The sequence below is a fragment of the Moschus berezovskii genome, chromosome 26 (genome assembly GCF_049115385.1).
Source record: "Moschus berezovskii isolate FMDL1 chromosome 26, NW_MosBer_1.0, whole genome shotgun sequence".
NCBI classification, from domain to species: Eukaryota; Metazoa; Chordata; class Mammalia; order Artiodactyla; family Moschidae; genus Moschus; species Moschus berezovskii.
This window is the reverse complement of record NC_142485.1, coordinates 38644112-38663252: the sequence shown is the minus strand read 5'-3', so window position 1 is coordinate 38663252 and position 19141 is coordinate 38644112. Positions and strand designations below refer to the sequence as shown.

The window sequence follows — 19141 nt, the reverse complement described above, 5'->3', positions numbered from 1 at the left end:
ATGAAACAATTCCTCGCTCCATCCACTCTTCTCCTTGTGGTTCTGCTCTTTCCAGGTAAGTCAGAAATGGGCCCTGGGCCTGAGGGCCAGGGTCTCTCTGCAGTGGTCATTTCCAGGGTAGGAGCCCCCTGGACCTGGAGCAGCTCAGCTCTGGGAGCCCATCTCCTGGCAGGTTGCTTTGCAGGTGTCTGCCTGAGTTTGTGAACAACACTTTTTTTTGGTGCACCCCGAAGCTTGTGGGATCTTAGTTCCCAGACCAGGGATCAAACCCATACCCGCTGCGTTGGAAAGCAGAGCCTTAACCACTGGACCTCCAGGGGAGTCCTGTCAATGCCACTCTGAAGGTGCTGGTGGTGCAGCTTCCTGGCAGAGAGGCTCCCAGTGCTGACTGTGCTTTCTCATCCTTTTCGCACCTCCTTCCCTGGCAGAGAAGGACAGTGTGTGTCAGGAAGGACCTTGACATTCAGGGGGTCCCTACGACTACCTTGGTGACAGCCTGGCGGCTGCTCAGCTGGACTTCCACGGGGACTCAGGCTCCGCCACTTCCCATTTCAGACATCTCTCATCTCTGTCTCTGCCTCTCACACACACAGGTCACGTTTGCCGCTCTTCCGGCCCACTCCATCCATCCTCCCCTTTCTGTTTCTGCACGTTTATAAGAGGTACGGTCCTCACACAGGGCGCTGCACCTACTTACTGGGCAGAACGTGATGAGTTTGGACGTGTGCAAACACCCGTGGCCCTGTCCCCAGGGCCCACGGGATGGACACCTCTGTGCCTCCCAGAGCTTCTGTGTTACTCTCTGTGCTGTCGTTTTCCTGTGGTTACAACACTTAACATGAGCTCTTCCCACCTAGCAAATTCGGAAGCGCACAGGTCGTGTTGTCACCTAAGCTGGACAGCAGGCCTGGGACGTGTCCTTCCTGCATGACCATTGATGGATGATCCCCCGCCCCTCTCACTTCCACTCTTCACTTGGAGTATAAGCCCCTCACTCTCCTGGGTCTGTGAACATTCTCTGCTGTGTGTTTACCCTGAAACAGGACTTTCCAGAGTCATACGTGCTAAGCACCAGGACCCCGAGGGTCCCAGGAAGCAAGAAGAATCCCCGGGATGGGGAACAAAGAGGTCTTACCCACTTCACCACCAAGTAAAGCGCTACCTCGTGCCTCGCACACCCCCCTTCCCCGGTAAGTGACAGCCTGGGATGGGACCGTCCACGGGCAGGGCCTTCAGAGGAAGAATGGATGGGAGGTGACTGTGGCGGCAGCAGAAAAGTCGTGTGGATTCCGAACTTCTTCCTCCAGAGCCTGCAATATTATCTTCTCTTGTTTCCCTTCAGCGCACTAGTTTTCTGAATGTTTTAGAATTCATTTTGGTGACTAGAGATGCAGATTGAATAGGGGTCTGGACTGGATGTGGGTGCAGTGAGAATGAGCTCCTCTGTTGGGTGACAGGTGTGTGTCACTTCTGTCTCCCACTGGAAGGACCTGGAGAGGACAATCAGACAGTACAAACGCCTACTCCAGAATAACCTGAAAGCCAGCGACCTGTGTCATCCTGAGACTGGAGCACTTGGAGGGATACAGTAGCTCCCCTAAGACAGGATTATTCTGAGTAGATCTGAACACTAGACAAAGCCACAGAGTGAACATCATAGAGAGTGTTTGATCCCCCAAAGAGAGGGATCCCTAACAATGCCTGTTGCGCAGCTTTGGCACAGGGCACCCTAAACATGACATCTCTCAGCAGCGTTGAGACAATTCTGGGGTCATCTGCCATTGAAGCCATAATGCAAACAATCTTTGGATTGAGTTGGGGTTTAACTCAATGAATAATAGATTTGAGGAGATAACTCTCTCTCTTGGAAGAAGCAGAGCTATATACCTGGAGTTGATTTTACAGTTTTGAACTCGAAACCATGAACCTTACGGGGTATTGAAAACAATCAAAGACAGAGGAGTAGACAATAGCATCGTCTCTGGGGTTCCCAGAGGAAGCAGGTAGAGAAGTCAGTGGAACTGTTGTTCATTAGGACTAAAGTTTCAGTGATGCTGGAGGTGTGCTGTGTATCATAGAGCCTATAGCTAATGGTGCAGGCTGTGCATTTAAATAATTGTTAAGAGAGTAGATCTTATGTTCTCACCACAAGAGAAACAAAAACAAAACGAAAACAAAGGGACACAGGGAAATTTTTGGAGGTGATGAATATGTTTATATCTTCGATTGTGGTGATAGTATCAGGGTTCCTTCTTTTCTTTGTTTTTTTTGCAGGGTGGGGGCTGGCTGTGTTGCATGGCTTGCAGGATCTTAATGCCCCAAGCTGGGATCAAACCTAGGGCCTTGGCAATGAAAATACTGAATCCTAACCACTGGACTGCCAGGGAATTCCCTACATTCAGGTTTTTATAGGTTAAAAAAAAAAAAAAACTATTGTTCTGAAAATGAAGTGATAAGAAAATAATTTGATTGATCAATTGATTCATTGATCTAATCAAATAATTGTAAGGCTTATTGATGACAGAAATTAGGATAGGAAGAGGGTAACACCTCTTCTAATCTCAATGATCAAATCTCACATCAGCGGCAGTGCCTCTGATAAACAGAGCACCCTGGGCATGGTGTCCATCCGAAACCTTCCCCACTTACTTCTAAGTCTCTGATATTGTGCCTCTGCTTTCGTTGTGTTCATCAACTTTTTCTCTTTTTTTAAATTTATGTATTTCTTTGGCTGGGTCAGGTCTCAGCCACAGCATGCAGGAGGCTTAGTTGCTCAGAGGCAGGTGGGATCTTAGTTCCCAGACCAGGGATCAAACTTATGTCCCTGCATTGCCAAGTTGGATTCTTAACCACTGTACCACCAGGGAAGTCTCCCAGCCTTTTCTTTCATCATTGCACCATAATATATTATTTAAGAGAAAAATGTGTTTACCAATTTCAGTACTTGAAGTACAGAGTGAGATATCAATACAGTTACTCCGGTAACTTGACTCATGTTTAAAGAATCAGATCCAGGCACTCTCTCACAGCGGTGGGGAGAAAGCACATCTTTTAAACTCTTCGCAGTTTTACCCTCTGCCACCCCTGCTTGCCGGGCCCAGGTGTGTCATCCCCCTCACAGGGTGGCTCCGCCCACTTTCCTCAGGGACCCCTGCACTTAGGACACGTCTCATGAGGCCATGGCACTTCACACTTGGCCTCAGCAAGTCCTTCTTTGTCCCTCTACACAACTTCTAGATTATTTAAAGTACAACCTTTGTGTCCCAAAGCATCCCTCACCATTTCTCTTGCCAGTTGCCTCTGAATTGAAAGTTCATTTTTCAGGGAGAGTGAAGGTGACTTTTAAGCCAGAATCAAGGATCTGAGTTTGATGGTAGATTGTATACAAAAGAAGTCTGTTTCCTATCCCTTGCCGTCCTCCACCATACGCCTTTGGGTAAAGACAACTAGTGTTTGGTTCTTGAGATGGTCTTAAGATGCTAACGTTGACTGTTTCTTTATGCAGATACAGAACCAGGATTCAAAGTTGTCAGGTGCATGAAAGAAGGTGGCAAATGTCAAACATTTTGTAATTACATGGAATTCCAGTTAGGCTATTGCTCTAAAAAAAAAGAGGCCTGCTGCTTACCTTTGAACTGAGATGTTGACATGGAAGCCAAAACTCTGTCTGCTGCCTCCTGGGGCATCCATCCTAATGCAGGTGTTTTGGACAAGAGCTGAAAGGCTGAGCAGAGAGGAACTGGGGCTTTGTCGGTGGCGCCAGTCTAAACTTTCACTGCAGCAAAGGAAAAGATGAAAACTGCCACATGTGATCTTTTGATGTGATCTTAGAGAAAACGGCTAGCTTGAGATATACAATATTTTCCAGATCAACACAGTTTTTAATGGTAGATGTGGATGTAATAAACTCTCCCAGGAAAACATTCAAATCATTTGTCCTTTTATTTCAAACATATCTTTGGGTACCTCCTTTGGTTCCTAGGCACTGGGAAATGTAATGAATTGGAAGTAGGACTATGTGGGGAGAAAGATATCTCAATAAACAAAAACAATAGGATGCTACTTATTCTAAAATGTGCATTATTCAGCATGTGGGGAAGATAAATACAAAAAGAATTAAGAAAGGATTCCTGAGAAAATTTGAGCAGGATTTTGGAGTATGATTAGGAGTTAGTTAAGTGAAAGAGAAGCAGAGATTCTCAGGCAAAGGGTGCAGTTGGTAGGAAATTGCGGAATCTTGAAAGAGTGATTTGCTAAGAAAGTGTGGAAAAGCACAGCATAACTGTAGAAGAGAGGGACTGATTACAAGTATCACACGAGGAGGGTGCAGGAAGAGTGTGTGACATTGTCAAGGAAAGAACAAACGTTATACTAAAGACTTGGGACGGCTAGACAAGAGAAGGTTCGCGGGTGCTCCCGAGTATGAACATAATCATACTTGAGTGTTGGAATATTCATTCCAACAAAAGAATTGGGCCTGGACTGGAAATGTGGGAGACCAGAGGCTGGAAAGGAAGAGATGCTCCTGACAGTGGAGGCCAAGGTCAGTGACTGCGGTGGAGACAGTGCTCTGAAGAGGGAACATTCTGCAGACTGGGCTTACACCTTTGGCGACGGAGGAGAAGGAAGGAAGGGAAAAAGTCCTGGGGATCAGCAACATCAGGAATGAGAAGAGCAGGAGGAGCAAGGGGCTGGCTAGATGGGTCTAGGGAATGTTGGATTTGAAGCCTGCAGCATTCACCATATCCAACTGGGACCTGGAGGAACTTAATGTATTCCAAGAGAGAGGAGACAAGAAATAAGAGTCAAAGTTAGCCATAGAAAAGGATGAAATCACTGGACAAATGGCATTATTTGTGCATCATAATGCCAACAGGATACAGTTTTTGTATATTTGATGTAAAATTAATTGTGAAAAATATGTCCAAAAGCAAACAAAAATATTTCCATTTCCAATGTTAAGATTATTGGTTATTTTAAGTGATTTTATCTTAAAAAAGGACTCTGTCAAGTTATTGAAGTACTCTTCAATTTTACATTTAAAAAGACAGAATTGATGTGCCTAAGGATAAATAAGCATGTGTGTATAAACAAAGACTACTTCAAGCCTAGGCAGAGCCAATCTATAGTAGACTTAAAATGGCCTCAAGAAAGTCATAAATTTAACGTAAGGAAGGACTTCCTGGGGATTGAGATTATGAAACAGTAAAGCATGTTATCCAGAGAGGATTTTGCATTTCTGCCTGAAGACAAGGGAGTGAGCCCCCTGGCTCCTCAGGGTCAGTTCTGAGCCAGCAGCTCTGTTAGACACCTTGTCTGTCTTTTCAGGGACCCAGCCGAGTGCAGGGCCCCGGGCCTGGCCAGGCTTATAGACACCTGCTGTACTCCTGGTGGGAAGAGAGCCTTTAGGCAACAGCTTTTTGCAGAGCCAGTTGTAGCACACCTGACTGCCTGCTGTCTGCTCCCCTCGCCCACTGGCCATACACTGTGTCCTCTCTGCCCACTGCACCCGGAGAAGCCGTCCCCCAGAAGGCTTTGATCACTCCGATCCCACTGACTCATCCACCCCGCAGAGCTTCCCGGTCATCAGGAAGCCCAGGGTCTGCTGGGGCGGGGCCAGGGTGGCCGGGCTCTGTCAATCACACCCCCATTTGTCTTCCTATGACTAATAATGGCCACACCTAATCTCCTTCCTGTCCACACACGCGGTGGTCACCACGGCCCTGCAGGTTCGGCCTGCTCTGAGCTGGTTTGCCCTTATCTCTTGTGTCATAGGAAGTGATCTTACTAGACCCAGGGAATCTTTTAACAATAAAAACAAAAATTAAAATTAGTCTGTCCTAATGAAGAGAGTCAGACATGACTGAGCAATTAACACACTGACTTTAACACTAATGAAGAGAAATTCAGTTCATTAACACAGCATCTTTCTTGATGGATCAGAGAGGTTTCCTGGGGTCAGATGAGTCACATCAATGTTACTGATGAGGACAGCAGGGATGGGACTGACTCCAGCGGCCAGGGCAGGGGGTGCATCCCCCAGGGGACTGATGAAATGGCTCTGTTAGATCTATGTGCACCAGTGGGCATGGGCTTCCCTACTAGCTCAGAAGGTAAAGACTCCACCTACAGTGTAGGAGACCTGGGTTCAATCCCTGGGTCAGGAAGATTTCCTGAAGAAGGAAATGGCAACCCACTCCAGTATTTTTGCTTGGAGAATCCCATGGACAGAGGGGCCTGGAGGGCTACAGCCCATGGAGTTGCCAAGAATCAGACACGACTGAGCACACATGCCTCAGTGGGCACTGTGATGAAGCTTTCAGGAGAACAAGAAGGCTTCAGAGGATCTGTTGTTGTTTCTCTTCCAGCAGCTTCCTCCTTTCTCTGAGTTCTGACAGCTCCTCTAGGAAAGCTGGGTGCTACTTCCTACCTGTCCATCCAAGGCTGCTGTAATGGGTGGTTACCATGTCTGCCTCATTGCAGGACAAATTAAGAGCAGAGTTTGTTGAGCCAACCTAGATGACGTGGCAATCAGGTGACATGACAGGACCCTGACCCAGCTTATTTAAGCCAGAAGTCTCAAGGTGTGGGTGTGGGCTTTTCTGCCTTACACAACTTTGCTATACCTAAGACGACACACATTCCTTTCTCAGGATGTTTCCTGGCAGCACTGACTGGGACAGGCTTCTCAACAAGCCCTGAACAGGGGCTTTCTGGGCTGGAAGGCTTGTGACTCTGTGAGTCCCAATGACTATGGATCTGAGTGTGTGAGTACAAGCAGCACTTGTGGGAAGGCCAGGTACTTGGATTCTAGTCTCAATTCCGATGATGACTGTGTTGATGCCCTGGGTAACTCTTGATGAGCACAGTGGGCAAAAATGTCCTGAGCCCAACGACTTGTGATTGTGTGAATGAGTAATTCATCCTGGGAAGCTAGTAGCATGACCACAGTTGGTGAAGACCATGAAACTGACAGCTGTTCTGGAGACCTACTTCCATCAGTTATTTGAGAACCTTGGGAGACAAAGGAAACGTGACTGTACGGGCTTGGTGTGCTCCCCTGTGAAGAATCATGTTGAGCCTGGAAGAGAAAAAAGACCTGCAAGACAAATGAGACAAGAGTTTGGTGTAAGATGTTAAGAAAACGGTAAATAATCGCCCCAACTTTCTCCCTGGCTTAACCCAGGATCGGGTAAGCTGTACAGGGGGTTTGTATAAAATGGGGGATTAAAGGAAGTAACTGAAGAATTGAGTTAGGATGGTGAAAAGAAAGCCCAAAGGAGTTTCCAGGGCTTGGAGGAAAGGAGACTGGTTATGCTGACCAATCACTCTTTAACTGAAGTTCCCAGATGGCTTAGTGGTAAAGAATCTACCTACCAATGTGGGAGATGCAGGTTCGATTCCTGAGTCTGGAAGATTGCCTGGAAGGAGGAAATGACAGCCCACTCCAGTATCCTTGCCTGGGAAATCCCATGGACAGAGGAGCCTGGTGGGCTACAGTCCGTGGGGTCACAAAGAGTTGGACACGACTGAGCACAACAGCGCACAGCAGCAGGAATAAATACAAAAGAAAGACACACCAGATGGACTCCAGGATGAGAGGAAGTCAGTGGGAAGGTCACTTCAAATGGATATTGTGGTAAGAATCCTTAGCCACAAAGAAGAACAACTGCCCTCAGCCAAAGTCAGGTGGTGGGCACCCGGTGTATTATTTCACTTAGTCTGCACGCAAGGGCTGTGTTTACGTAATTCATGTAGCTGGGAACCAAGGACTTGATGGAAACCTCTGATGAACAGAGAAATTGTTCTTATTACAGATAATCAAGACTCTCACTATGGCTTTTATGGGAGTGTGAGATAATTCCATTGGGATACTGAAGGCTGGAAATTCTGCTTATTTCTTCGGGGATAAAAAGGAGATTATGAAACACTCTGTGTGGTGAAGTAGACATATGATGAGTAAGAAATGCTTCAGTAAAAGTGAAAAGCCGGTTTGGACAGAGAAAACATAAGTATGAACCTAAGCATGACTTGGAGAGGGAAAAGATGAATTTAGCCAACCACTAAATGCTTTTCACTAGTAGCTGTTACTTCCTGAACCAAAAGAATGGCAAAGCCACAGAGTTTTAACATTGAAGGTCCTGCTTTCTGTCCTCTGTTACAAGAACAGAAAGAACTGAAAATGAGTTTCAAAATGGCAAATCTAAAGGTAGAAAATAACATCTGGTAAAATCTAATACTTTGGCCACCTCATGCGATGAGTTGACTCACTGGAAAAGACTCTGATGCTGGGAAGGATTGGGGGCGGGAGGAGAAGGGGACGACAGAGAATGAGATGGCTGGATGGCATCACCGACTCGATGGACATGAGTTTGAGTGAGCTCCGGGAGTTGGTGATGGACAGGGAGGCCTGGTGTGCTGTGATTCATGGGGTCGCAAAGAGTCGGACACGACTGAGCGACTGAACTGAACTGAACTGATTCCTTTTCTTAAAAAAACAAAAAACAGGCACTGTAGTATAGAAAAAAAAGGTGAATTTTATAACATTTTCAAGAATAGCATTTGGATTTAATATTTTCTTATTCCTTGAATATTTTAGAATGATTTTCTTTCTTTTTTTTTTTTTTAAACCCATAAGAGAGAATCAGTTATGGAACCAAAGCCTTGCAACACAATTTTCCTCTTTAAATCTCAAAGGTGCCAGGTCCTCATCTAGCGTTTAGAATAGTGTGAGAGATGCATAAGGCAGGTCTGCTTTTGTTCTCTAACAGGATTCCTGATTTTTGTAGGTTTTAATTTCTTTTTGTTTATGCTTTCAACATTTCATTAAGATATATGTAACTGCAATTCGGAGAAGGCAATGGCAAGCCACTCCAGTACTATTGCCTGGAAGATCCCATGGATGGAGGCGCCTGGTAGGCTGCAGTCCGTGGGGTCGCTAAGGGTCAGACATGACAGAGTGACTTCACTTTCACTTTTCACTTTCACACATTGAGAAGGAAATGGCAACCCACTCCAGTGTTCTTGCCTGGAGAATCCCAGGGACGGGGGAGCCTGGTGGGCTTCCATCTGTGGGGTCACACAGAGTCGGACACAACTGAAGTGACTTAGCAGCAGCAGCAGCAGCAACTGCAATTCTCATTGAATTGGCTTTACCTGAAAATTGGTAAGTCTTATCAACTGGCTTATTTCATTAATTTTCTACTTTATAAACTATTTTAAAATTGTGTTTTAGCACTTTTTCCTTTTTAAAAAGTAATTTTATTATGACAAAAACACTTAGCATTATATCTACCATATATATGTTAAGAGTATAATGTATCATTGTTGACTGCAGGCACGGTGTTGGATAGCGGATCTCTAGCGCTTATTCATCTGAAATGTCACACGTGTTGATTAATAATTCCTTCCCTCCAGCTCACATTATATCTTCTCTGAAAATTCTGTTTCTTTCTCAGGAATGCCATAATCTTTAGGTAGGTTGACTTGCCTTCTTCGACTTTCGTGTCTCACTGTCTCTAACAATTTTCATGTCTGTGTCTCTTTCCTCTTCCACCTGGAATGCCAACCAGTGAAAAGGGGAAAGACACTCCCTCCTTGTGCTGCAGAGTTTTGGTACCTGGAAGCTCCAGTGCCTTGCTGTCAGTCAAAAGAGCAACAGCCTGTTCTTTCAGGAGGCTACAGCAGAGCTCCAGTTCATTGGGCTGTCCCCAGCAGATGGCTATTATCTACCAAATATGCCTTATTGCAACATGGTGTCTGGAGTTTTACTCGCCTTATTTATAGTCCCCAAATAATCCCTTGAGGAAACTCTTATTGATTCCCTTACTCAGATACAGAAACCAAGGTCATAATCAATGGCCAAATTAATGCTTATTTTTTTAAAGAATGGAATTCTCCTTACAGGTTCTAAAGTAATAGAGGACTGGATTAAGCTTGCTAAGAATGGAACAGAGGGAAGGGCTTGTCCTTTTATAGGGTCTTCTAGTGATTACAGTCATATCCTTAATGTATAGAATATTGTATGTATGCTCAGTCACTTCAGTCATTTCTGACTCTTTTGCGAACCCATACTAACCCACCAGGCTTCTCTGTTCGTGGGATTCTCCAGGCAAGAATACTGGAGTGGGTTGCCATGCCCTCCTCCAGGGGATCTTCCTGGGCCTGGGATCAAACCTGCATTATCTCCTGTGTCTCCTGCATTGCAGGCGGATTCTTTACCTGCTGAGCCATCAGGGAAGCTCAGTGTATAGAATATTTATATCAACCAACTAATGATGAAGCTTCTCCTGCTAAGGAGTTCCCAGATGCTGGGCTACTGATGTTAAGAGTCTGTTAGTTAAGTGACAAGGTAACAAAAGTGTGACAATACATGATTAACACATTAGGAAGGTAGAGTTTAAATTATGACCAGGTATGTAGGCAATGGGGCTTCCCTGGTGGCTCAGAGGTTAAAGCGTCTGCCTCCAATGCGGGAGACCCGGGTTCGATCCCTGGGTCGGGAAGATCCCCTGAGAAGGAAAAGGTAACCCACTCCAGTATTCTTGCCTGGAGAATCCCATGGACGGAGAAGCCTGGTAGGCTACAGTCCACAGGGTCGCAAAGAGTTGGACACGACTGAGCGACGGAACGGAACGGATGTAGGCAATGAATATTGCACAGGAACCAAAAGATCCCCATGCTAAAACCTATGTTTATACAATATATGTAAATTTATACCCCCCATGCTTCTGATTCTTAACTATTAAAACTGGAATAGTGATAACTACTCTTGTCTAGATTATGAAATTGCTAAAGAGATTAAAGCTTATGAAAGTCTATTTTTAATTATAAAAACGCACAAAAGAACTGTATTATGATTAATTTGTAAAATAACTTCATCATTTAACTTTTAAATTCTGCTATTTCATGTTTCCCACAAGGCCAAAAAAAATTGTAGAAATATCATGGAAATATGCACCATTTTGGGGTCCAAAGTACATTTTCATTATGATAGTATGTCAAATAGGAATTTTTATAGCAGTTATATCATAGGTCAATTTTTTAATTATTATTATTTATTATATTCTCCTGGAGAAGGAAATGGCAACTCACTCAGGTATTCTTGCCTGGGAAATCTCATGGAAAGAGGAGCCTGAAGGCTACAGTCCAATGGGGTCACTAAAAGTTGGACACAAGTTAACAAATAAACAATAGCAGCAAACAATTTATTATATTAATGAATTTTAGAGATAGAATCAAAAATTGCATAATTTTAAGCCTCTTAAGGATTTAAAAGTCACAAGGTTTCATTCCATAGATAGAGAGATAGAGACTCTGGCCTGAAATTGATTAAGATTTTAGAGACTATTGCATTGGTGATACTACATCCTCAATTTTGCAAGGTTAGTGAAATATTTTTCATTTTGTTTGGATATGTTGTGACTGAACATTCCGTAAAGAATGAATTCCACAAATAATGTGACTAAACATGAATCCATGAAGAATTCTTTTCTCTTTATGGAATTTTACATAATTTTATCAAGAAGTCCTTTGTCTTCAGGTCCAAAAGCATCACAGATTGCCACTTATAGACACAAAGTTGGAATTGAAAGAGTTTTACTTTATATTTCACAAATAAAATCAGAGCGCATTCTATTTGGAATGAAAACTGACTTTTCCAGTCCTGTGGCCACTGCTGAGTTTTCCAAATTTGCTGACATATTGAGTGCAGCACTTTCACAGCATCATCTTTTAGGATTTGAAATAGCTTAACTGGAATTCCGTCACCTCCACTAGCTTTGTTTGTAGTGATGCTTCCTAAGGCCCACTTGACTTCACATTCCAGGATGTCTGACTCTAGGTGAGTGATCATATACCATTGTGATTATCTGGGTCTTTAAGATCTTTTTTGTATAGTTCTTCTGTGTATTCTTGCCACCTCTTCTTAATATCTTCTGCTTCTGTTAGGTCTATCTGCTTCCAAATCAGGAAAGGAGTACATCAAGGCTGTATATTGTCACCCTGCTCATTTAACTTCTATGCAGAGTACATCATGAGGAACGCTGGGCTGAATGAAGCACAAGCTAGAATCAAGATTGCCGGGAGAAATATCAATAACCTCAGATATGCAGATGACACCACCCTTATGGCAGAGAGTGAAGAACTAAAGAGCCTCTTGATGAAAGTGAAAGAGGAAAGTGAAAAAGTTGGCTTAAAACTCAACATTCAGAAAACTAAGATCATGGCATCTGGCCCCATCAGTTCAGTTCAGTTCAGTCACTCAGTCGTGTCTGAGTCTTTGTGACCCCATGAACCACAGCATGCCAGACCTGCCTGTTCATCACCAACTCCAAGAGTTCACTCAAACTCATGTCCATTGAGTTGGTGATGCCATCCAATCATCTCATCCTCTGTTGTCCCCTTCTCCTCCTGCCCTCAATCTTTCCCAGCATCAGGGTCTTTTCAAATGAGTCAGTTCTTCCCATCAGGTGGCCAAAGTATTGGAGTTTCAGCTTCAACATCAGTCCTTCCAATGAATATTCAGGACTGATCTCCTTTAGGATGGACTGGTAGGATCTCCTTGCAGTCCCAGGGACTCTTGTCTTCTCTAACACCACAGTTCAAAAGCATAATTTCTTTGGCGCTCAGCTTTCTTTATAGTCCAACTCTCACATTCATACATGGCTACTAGAAAAACCATAGCCTTGACTAGACAGACCTTTGCTGACAAAGTGATGTCTCTGCTTTTTAATATGCTGTCTAGGTTGATCATAACTTTCCTTCCAAGAAGTAGGTGTCTTTTAATTTCATGACTGCAGTCACCATCTGCAGTGATTTTGGAGCCCCCCAAAATAAATTCAGCTACTGTTTCCACTGTTTCCCCATCTATTTGCCATGAAGTGATGGGACCGAATGCCATAATCTTAGTTTTCTGGCCCCATCACTTCATGGCAAATAGATGGGGAAACAATGGAAACAGTGACAGACTTTATTTTTTGGGGCTCCAAAATCACTGCAGATGGTGACTGCAGCCATGAAATTAAAAGACGCTTGGTCATTGAAAAAAACGTTATGACCAACCTAGACAGCATATTAAAAAACAGAGACATCAGTTTGTCAACAAAGGTCCGTCTAGTCAAGGCTATGGTTTTTCCAGTAGTCATGTATGGATGTGAGAGTTGGACTATAAAGAAAGCTGAGCGCCAAAGAAATGATGCTTTTGAACTGTGATATTGGAGAAGACTCTTGAGAGTCCCTGGGACTGCAAGGAGATCCAACCAGTTCATCCTAAAGGAGATCAGTCCTGAATATTCATTGGAAGGACTGAAGTTGAAGCTGAAATTCCAATACTTTGGCCACCTGATGGGAAGAACTGACTCATTTGAAAAGACTCTGATGCTGGGAAAGATTGAGGGCAGGAGGAAAAGGGGACAACAGAGGATAAGATTATTGGATGGCATCACTGACTCCATGGACATGAGTTTAGGTAAACTCTGGGAGTTGGTGATGGATAGGGAGGCCTGGTGTGCTGCGGTCCATGGGGTCGCAAGGAGTTGGACACGACTGAGTGACTGACCTCAACTGAATTGAACTGTATTCTATTTTATATGGTGAGGGATAGAGTGGTTTGTGTGTACATGTGTGTGTATGTACTTAGCACCACAACTCATCACATTAGTTGAAGAAATACCTTTTGGCTGTTCAAGGATCTGGTTCCTGGGACTAAAAGTAACCATCCTTGTGTCCTCAGGTGAGTTATTTTCTCTAAGATGGGGTGATTTTAACAACACAATTATTAATTAATAATGTATTAGTTGTCTATTTTATATATAGTAGTGTGTATATGTCAATCAATCTCCCAACTTATCCCTTCCTCCCCTTTCCCCCTTAGTAACCAATAGGTTGTTTTCTATATCTGTAATTCTATTTCTATTTTATAAATAAGCTTATTTGTACTGTTTTTTTAAGATTCCACATATAGCAATATTGTATGATATTTGCTTTTGCTGTCTGACTTACTTCACTCAGTAGGACAATCTTTAGATCCATCCATGGCCCTTTATATGGAGACATTGCAATTCATTTTTCCATTCATCCATTGATGGACATTTGTATATTTCCATTTTTTGGTGATTGTGAATAGTGATGCTAAGAGCATTCATGTACAAGTTTTGTTTTAATAAATAAAATATTATTCAAATACATAAAATAAAAATAAGTATTTCCTAAACTTATTGAGGAACCATCAAACTTTTTCTACAATAGCTGCACCATTTTACTTTCCCATAAGCAAAGTATGAAGGTTCTGATTCCTAACTTTCCAATATACTATTTTTGTTACTTTTTTTTTTTTTAATGACTATCCTAGGGCAAGTGAATTGGTGTCTCTCTGAGGTTTTGATTGCATTTCCCAAATGATTAATGATGTTGAACATCTTTTCAGGTGCTTGTTGGCCATTTGTATTTCTTCTTTAGAGAAATGTCTAAGTCCTGTGCCCAATTTTTAATTGGGTTGTTTGGCTAATTATTATTTAATTGTATCAAGTTTTTTTAATATATAAAAATGTTTGATGTTGTTTTTTAGTCTCTCAGTCGTGACCCCATAGACTGCAGCACTCCAGGCTCCCCTGTCCTTCACCATCTCCTGGAGCTTGCTCAAACTCATGTTCATTGAGTCAGTTATGCCATCCAACCATCTCATAATGGCATAAAAATATTTACCTATTATCAAATGTTTCAAACTCATGTATCTTTCATCTCTCCTTATACTGTTTTCTTCTATTTATAAGTGTAATACACACCAGAATAATTATCTTCTGTGTTGGAACAAAATGAACTTTAGTTTCTTTCAACCCTGTAATTATAGAAACCAATGAACCTATGACCAGATTAATAAGACCATTCAGTGAACTTCATTTTCTACATTAGCTTCCTTAAGAACGGCACACCTGATTCTCCAGACTGTTTATGCAATTCTTCCTTAGCGGTTGCATTCCAAGTCTGTGACTGACTTGAAAATAGATTGAAGTGTAGGGGAAACTGTGGGTGATAAAACATGATACTGTTAATTTATTGCTCACCCAAATGAGCTGATTTTCCAACATGGTTCATGAGATTTCCAACTGTACAGAAAACAGTTTCCAAACTATAATTTTACAACTATTTGGGCTTTCATGCTAGAAAAAATATATCATACACTTTTACCTTAAATGTTCTCTACATCAGGTCGGTATAAACAGTGAGGATGAATACAAATTATAAAGCATGCTTTTTATTGTGTCATTTACGAAGGTGACTTTTTTAAAAATGACCCAGACATTTGGGTATATGCACTTTAATGTTTTCATTGAACAATAATCCTTATCTCTTATAGAGAGATCCATTTAGAATTGTAATTATTCATTGGAATCCTTGAACTTTTAGGATGTATTGTTATGTTATGGAAGTCTATTTTCTCAGGGTTAAATCAATCTGTTTATACATTTAAAATTTCAGTTATTTTTAATTAGCAGATAATTGCTTTACAATATTGTGTTGGCTTCTGCAATACATCAACATGAGTCAGCCATAGGTATGCATATGTCCCCTCCCTCTTGAACCTCCCTCCTACCTTCCACCCCATCCCACTCCTCTAGGTTGGCAATTTTTACGACAGGTGATTTCAGACATAGGTTCAGAGCAATGAACCATAAAAAAAAGAGTTGCAAATTTGTTATTTACTGATTGAATCACACATGGACACTGTCTTAATATCTATTTTATAATTACATAATGCTTTGTGAACCTTTTTGTTGCCACAGAGAGGTAAAGTTCCCAAGCAACTTCCCCTTAAGCCCTGTTTTAGTGGTGCTTTTACAAAGTACAGACAAGCCAGTGAATAAGGGTATCCTTTGTTAGGACCCACTTCCTTTGCTTAATCTTTCTAGAACTGGAATCTCTGAACTGAATGTCTGCCCCCCTTCTTCTGGGAGCCTACCCTGCTCACCTGTGCCCTTACTCACCTCCAGAAGTATGGGGCTGCCACCTGACCTCTCGTCAAAATCCATTTTCTCGGTAAGACTTGTGGTCAAACATGTTTGCTGCAAATTGGTTAAACAGGGGCAGGAGACCACCTATAAGTGGTCTTGTAGCTATTATGCACCTGGGAGTGTGTCCATGTGTCCAACTGTGGTAGATGCTGGCCAGTCAGAAGCTACTAGAAGGCAGGGACCACGTTTTTGCATGTCTCTGTCCCCATCACCTGGCCCAGCACCAGGTGCTAAGTAACCATCACCCCAGTGGTTCTTCTGCCACTGAAACCAAGTTATTGGTCAGGTCCTGAATATGATGAAGCCTGTCTATTTTTAGGCAGAAAAGAGTATCCAGTAACTTCTGCCCACAGCCTTAGTCAGTAGACCAGATAAATGTGCTCATTCCTCATTAGTGTCCCCAAACCTATAAATGTCCCATTTTTGTGACCTGGCCTTTCCATTCCACTTGGCTCTTTCATCGGATTTGCTTTTCTGCACAGCAGGGTGGGGAGACCTGAGGAAACTTTAAAACATGAAGGTCTTCTTTCTGCTCACTGTTCTCTCCTGTTTGGTCCAAATGAACTCAGGTAAATGTCTCCTGGTCAGGGTAGAAAGCTGCTTCCAACCAGTAGGGATGAGCTGGGAGAGGCTGGGGAAGGCTGTGCAGGAATTCCCCTGATGTGTGTGTCCCTGGCGGGGATGGGCGGGAGGTGTCTGTGTTGGTGGTGGGTGCAGGTGGACCCCTCTGGGACTCAGCTCTGGACCATTTTGATCTTCCCTACAAAAAGGTTTTGAGAGGCTAAATATGAGTTTTCAGGGTCATAAAACAAGTCATAGAAGCATCTTTGCTCCAAAACAAATAGAAAAGATTCATCACAGTCTGAGAAAAGTTTGCAGAAAGAAATTACCGTTGCTCAAATGTCAAAGCTGGAAGGGAATGAATCTTCTACGGAAGCCCCACACTTTACAGGAAGAGGAAACCACACTCCCAAGAAAGGCTGCTGTCCTGCAGAGCAATTTACAATCACAGTCACAGCAGCAGTTCCTACTGATGATAGCATTCCTCCAGCTTCCACAGACAGCCTATTTTACAGAGGAAATCCGAGGCACAGTTAAATGAGCTATCCAAGGAGAAATTATTAGCTACTGTGAGAAGTGAGGCCAGCCCTAATCTCCAGATTTCTTTGACCTTCGTTAGGTATGTTGCTCATTGCTCCATTGGGCTTCTTTCCAAACCATGGTAGAACTGAGATGACATAGGCTCAGTGTACCCCATTTGGAGATGAGATACTGTGCAAGGTTGTTTTTTTAAATTAGATAAGACCAACACTGTGAGTGTTTTGGTTTTTGAATAATTTTATTAATTTATTTTTTATTTTGGGGTGCACTGAGTCTTCATCACTGCACATGGACTTTTCTCTAGTTGGAGCGAGCAGGGGCTACCTTTCATTGCAATGTGCAGGCTTTTCACTGCAATGGTTTCTCTTGTTGGGGAGCATGGACTCCAGGGTGCTCGGGCTTCAGTAGTTGCAGCATTTGAGCTCAGTAGTTGTAGCTTCCAGGCTCTAGAGCATAGGCTCAATAGTTGTGGCTAGGCTCAATGGGCCTAGCTGCTTCCTAGAATAAGGGATCTTCCTGGATCAGGGATCGAACCCGTGTCTTCTGCATTGGCAGGTGGCTTCTTTACCACTGAGCCACCAGCAAAGCTTCGGTGTTTTTTTTTTTTTTTGAGTCATGATAGATTGACTTTTGCAGATCTAAGACCTTTTTTTTGACCATCTCATTCCCAAATAGAAACAGCTGTTTTTTAAAAAGTGAGATATATTCAACAAACAATATTAGTTTCAGGTGTACAACAGAATGATTCCATAGTTGTAGAGATTTTAAAATAATCACCCTAAGTCCAGTCAATATCCATTACCACATGTAGTTCCTTTTTTTTTCTTGTGACAAATAGAAAATGCTTTCCTTATGGGAACATTGGGTAGTTCTGCTTGACCTATAAATCCACAAGTCATGGTGAGGAGGACTCAGTTTTCTTTTCTTTATTTCATTTTAGACTGTAAAACTGAAAATTAGGCCACAGACTGAGGATCAGAACACTTTCCTATTTTCCTAAAGACCAAGACTCAGCCTTCCAATCATTCCACTCTGTTCTCCAAAACTGTTTTTCCTTGCTGTATTAGCTCACATTCACCACCAGGAGGCTCGAGAAGCCTGATAAAATACAAGAACGTATACAAATACATGCATTATATAAACCTTCCCAACAACTCTTAGAGGTATGGATTATTGTCCCTGATGCTGGGAAAGATTGAAGGCAAAAGGAGAAGAGGGCAGCAGAGGATGAGATGGTTAGATTCATGTTCATTCACGTTCATAGATTAACCATCGACCCAATGAACATGAATCTGAGCAAACTCTGGGAGATGGTAAAGGACAGAGGAGCCTGGCATGCTACAATCAATGAGGTTGCAAAGAGTCAGACATGACTTAGCAACTGAACAGCAACAACAGAAGTTATCGTCCCTGTTTTATTGTTCCAGTTGAACTGGAACCTGTCCAGACAATTTTTTTAAGAGTATGATAAACATTGTGGAGGTGGCCTATGTTTATCCTTTATTTTTTGCTGTGTGAACTGATTTGTTAATTTGTTCTATCCATAGGGGATATTCCACCTGGAATTAGAAATATTATCTGCCTTATGCAACATGGAAACTGCAGACTTTTTTTCTGCCGTTCTGGTGAGAAAAAATCTGAAATCTGCTCTGACCCCTGGAATAGGTGCTGTGTACCACATTCAGAGGAAGAAAGAAAATACAGACCAGAGATGGACGGCGGATCAGGCACCTAGAACGTAAGCTTCCAGAAAGCAGGCAGGATCTTGAAGTATGCTAAGGGTTTAGAAGACTGTGTGACTCATAGCAGGTGATTAACAAACATTTGTTGAATGAATCCAGGATCAAGGGTGAAGGTCTGATAAAAGATTTTTCCTGAAAACTTGCCTACTTTCCTTTTTTCTGTTTTTTTTTTTTTTTTTTCTTTAAAGACTCTCAGAATTTCATAATATTCACCTCCTTTACAGGGACTACCCACAGTTAGGGGTAGACCAGAAACCAAAGTGCAAATCCAGCTTATCTCCAGAGAGT

At 42.7% G+C, this 19141-nt stretch overlaps 2 protein-coding genes across 2 annotated transcripts; both read left to right on the top strand.

Moving 5' to 3' along the window:
- LOC129549194 (sperm-associated antigen 11B-like) lies at positions 1–3639 on the top strand. Its single transcript, XM_055416242.2, has 3 exons — positions 1–55; positions 1044–1190; positions 3506–3639. Exons 1-3 carry the CDS (start codon positions 1–3, stop codon positions 3637–3639), a joined length of 336 nt encoding a protein of 111 aa, XP_055272217.2.
- Positions 3640–16524: 12885 nt separating this feature from the next.
- Positions 16525–18846, top strand: LOC148773774 (sperm-associated antigen 11A-like). Its single transcript, XM_088832749.1, has 2 exons — positions 16525–16579; positions 18659–18846. Exons 1-2 carry the CDS (start codon positions 16525–16527, stop codon positions 18844–18846), a joined length of 243 nt encoding a protein of 80 aa, XP_088688875.1.
- Positions 18847–19141: the final 295 nt, after the last annotated feature.